The sequence below is a fragment of the Mastomys coucha genome, unplaced genomic scaffold (genome assembly GCF_008632895.1).
Source record: "Mastomys coucha isolate ucsf_1 unplaced genomic scaffold, UCSF_Mcou_1 pScaffold23, whole genome shotgun sequence".
NCBI classification, from domain to species: Eukaryota; Metazoa; Chordata; class Mammalia; order Rodentia; family Muridae; genus Mastomys; species Mastomys coucha.
This window is the reverse complement of record NW_022196906.1, coordinates 92,929,931-92,932,445: the sequence shown is the minus strand read 5'-3', so window position 1 is coordinate 92,932,445 and position 2,515 is coordinate 92,929,931. Positions and strand designations below refer to the sequence as shown.

The 2,515-nt window shown below is 55.2% G+C and overlaps 1 protein-coding gene across 1 annotated transcript in view; it reads left to right on the top strand.

Moving 5' to 3' along the window:
- Positions 1-314: 314 nt before the first annotated feature.
- Esyt3 (extended synaptotagmin 3) overlaps positions 315-2,515 on the top strand; it is a 45,562-nt gene continuing 43,361 nt past the window's right edge. The window contains exon 1 of the mRNA XM_031344895.1: positions 315-841. Coding sequence (XP_031200755.1) covers positions 503-841 — 339 coding nt within the window. The 5' untranslated portion in view covers positions 315-502. The remainder of the gene's footprint in view (positions 842-2,515) is intronic.

The following is a 2,515-nucleotide window of genomic DNA, read 5'->3' as shown; positions in this document are numbered from 1 at the left end:
CTGGGAGTGGTACCAGACTTAGGGTCAGGTCCACCCAGTGCTGGCCTAGAGCACCTCGCAAAAAGTCCAGATGATACTCTGTGGAAGGAACAGGTTTTAGGTAATGTTTATCCATGTTGGGTCCATGTGAAGAGTAAAGCTTAGTTCATCCCAGATGACAACTGCACCCCTTCTGTTGACATCTATGCCTGATGATAAAATCCCAGGACGCCCTCAAGGCCCTATCGGGCTGACCCCGCCCCTTTTCACCTGGGCCCGCCCCTGGTGGCGGAGACTTCCGGATTTCCCTGCCTGCCCGAGCTCCACCCCTCTGGCCTTATTCCCGGACTCCGCAGTCCGGGGCTGGTGGAACCCGAGCTTAGAGCTTGGAGAGGCTGGCAGAGCTGGAGCTGCGTGGCTGCGGAGTCCTCGTGCCTTGAGGACAGATGTGCGCAGGCATAGGGGGTGCTCCAACCTGAGCTGGGGCTGAAGCTTCTGGAGAGGACAGGACGGCGACAGCGAGATGCAGCCGGAGGAGCCCTGCGCCCCGAGCGCGCCCCGCGGTCCCGACGTCCCGGAGAGAGGCCAGAGCTCGCGGGACCCTGAACCGCGCCTGTCGGGCCAGCTACTGCCCGAGCTCTACAGCTTCGTGGCGCGCGTCCTCTTCTACCTGGCACCGGTGTACCTGGTGGGCTACCTGCGGCTCAGCGTCACCTGGCTGCTGCTTGGCGCCCTGCTCTGGATGTGGTGGCGCCGGAACCGCCGGGGGAAGCTGGGGCGCCTGGAGGCCGCCTTCGAATTCCTGGAGCACGAGCGCGAGTTCATCAGCCGCGAGCTGCGGGGCCAGCATTTGCCAGCCTGGGTGAGCCGAGCCGGGCGGAGGGCTGTGGGCTTCCGAGGGGGCAGCTGGGGCGCACTCCCGGGTCTTCACGTAAGGGCTCGGCTTCAGAGAAGAGTCGGGGGTGGGGCACACCCAGGATCAAAACTGGGCGTCCAGGACTCCGCAAAGTTGCTCGCGTAGGAAACAGAGGGAGCTTCTTCCACCCGCCTGTTGATTTAAGAACTAGAGAGGGAGTGACACGTTTATGGACACCTACAGCAGTGACAGGAGCACAAGGCTCGGGCGGCCGAGAGCTGGTAGGAATGCCCCGCAGAGCTAGCTGGGAGACTGCGTGGACCACTGCCCTTCTTATGCTAGGGGTTTGAGCGGTCCGTGTGCACACTCGCAGTCCAGGCTGGCCTGGCTATGGTTTCTCAAATGCATCTGGTCCTGAAAACCTCTCCTGGTTCATTCAAAAAACAAAATCTGTAGTTCCAGCTTAATTCCTCGGGCGGAGCACAAGAACGCTGGGCAGTCCTTAGGACTGGATGTTTCACAAACATTGACCAAGGGAGTCCATTTCAGAGGGTTAGCGTGTGTGACGGACCTGTCCCCGTTGGAGCTGGAAGCTTCTGCTTCCCTGAGTATCCTGTAACTCAGACTCCCAGGGGAGATATGCGGAGGCCCCCCAGATTCCTCATTTCCGCTGGCTTGCATGTTTTGGATGTGGCCTGAACTCTAAAACGCAGCTGAATCTAAGAGCATCCCACCTGTCTGTGATTGAGAAGAAAATGTTAGCATGGCTTATTAATCTCATTTGGAAATTAAGTCTTGCCTGCATGTAGTTTGTTAAGGCCATTGCAGCAAAGTACCGCAGATGTGGTGCTTAGGACAAACTTAGTGTTTGAAACTTAGTGTCCTGTAGTCTGTAGGTGATGAGTTCAAGGTCTCCTCTCTTCTGCCGGTGGGTGAATTCTTCTGACTTCCATCTGTGTCCTTGTGCCCCAGTGTTTACTTTGCATACAAGGGCATCCATCAAGGCATTCAAATCCATTCGAATGAGCTTATTTTAACTTCATTAGATCTGTCAAGACATTCTCTAAATGCAGTCACATCCCGAGGTACTGGGACACAGAACCCGTGCATTTTGGGAGTGGTGGTTCAGTTTATCCCATAGCACTAATGTGTGGTTCAGCATTAAAGCTTTGTATACAGGAGTACATGTATTTGGGTTGAGGGGGCCAAACGCCTGCGGATAAGGCTACACACTGTGGGTTCATTCCTAGAGTAGGAGCCATGGGAACAGGTCTGATCCAGCAGGCCATGGAACACACAGGAGAAAGTCGGTATCGCTTAGGGATGCCAGCCTCAGGTGCGAGGTGGTTGCATGACTGGTAATTGTTATGGAAGTCCTGGGAAAATTAGAAGCAGGAACTTGCTGATATTCTAATCAGGTGGTCAGTGGACACCTTACTGATTGTCACATCAGGTTGTCCCTAGACCTCATTCAAGAGGGTTTTACCTCAGTCTAGGTTTTCCGGACTCTTAGCTGCTGTGGTTGGCTGACTGTGATCCTAGTAAACTTAGGGATTAAGGTGGTGATGCTAGCCCAGGCTCTGTTGACCTGGAGAGGCTTGTGAACACAGCCTAGAGGAATGGACTGAGCACTCTGAGGAGTAGTGTGTGCTTGGCCTGTCTAACATGGTCAGGGTTGAT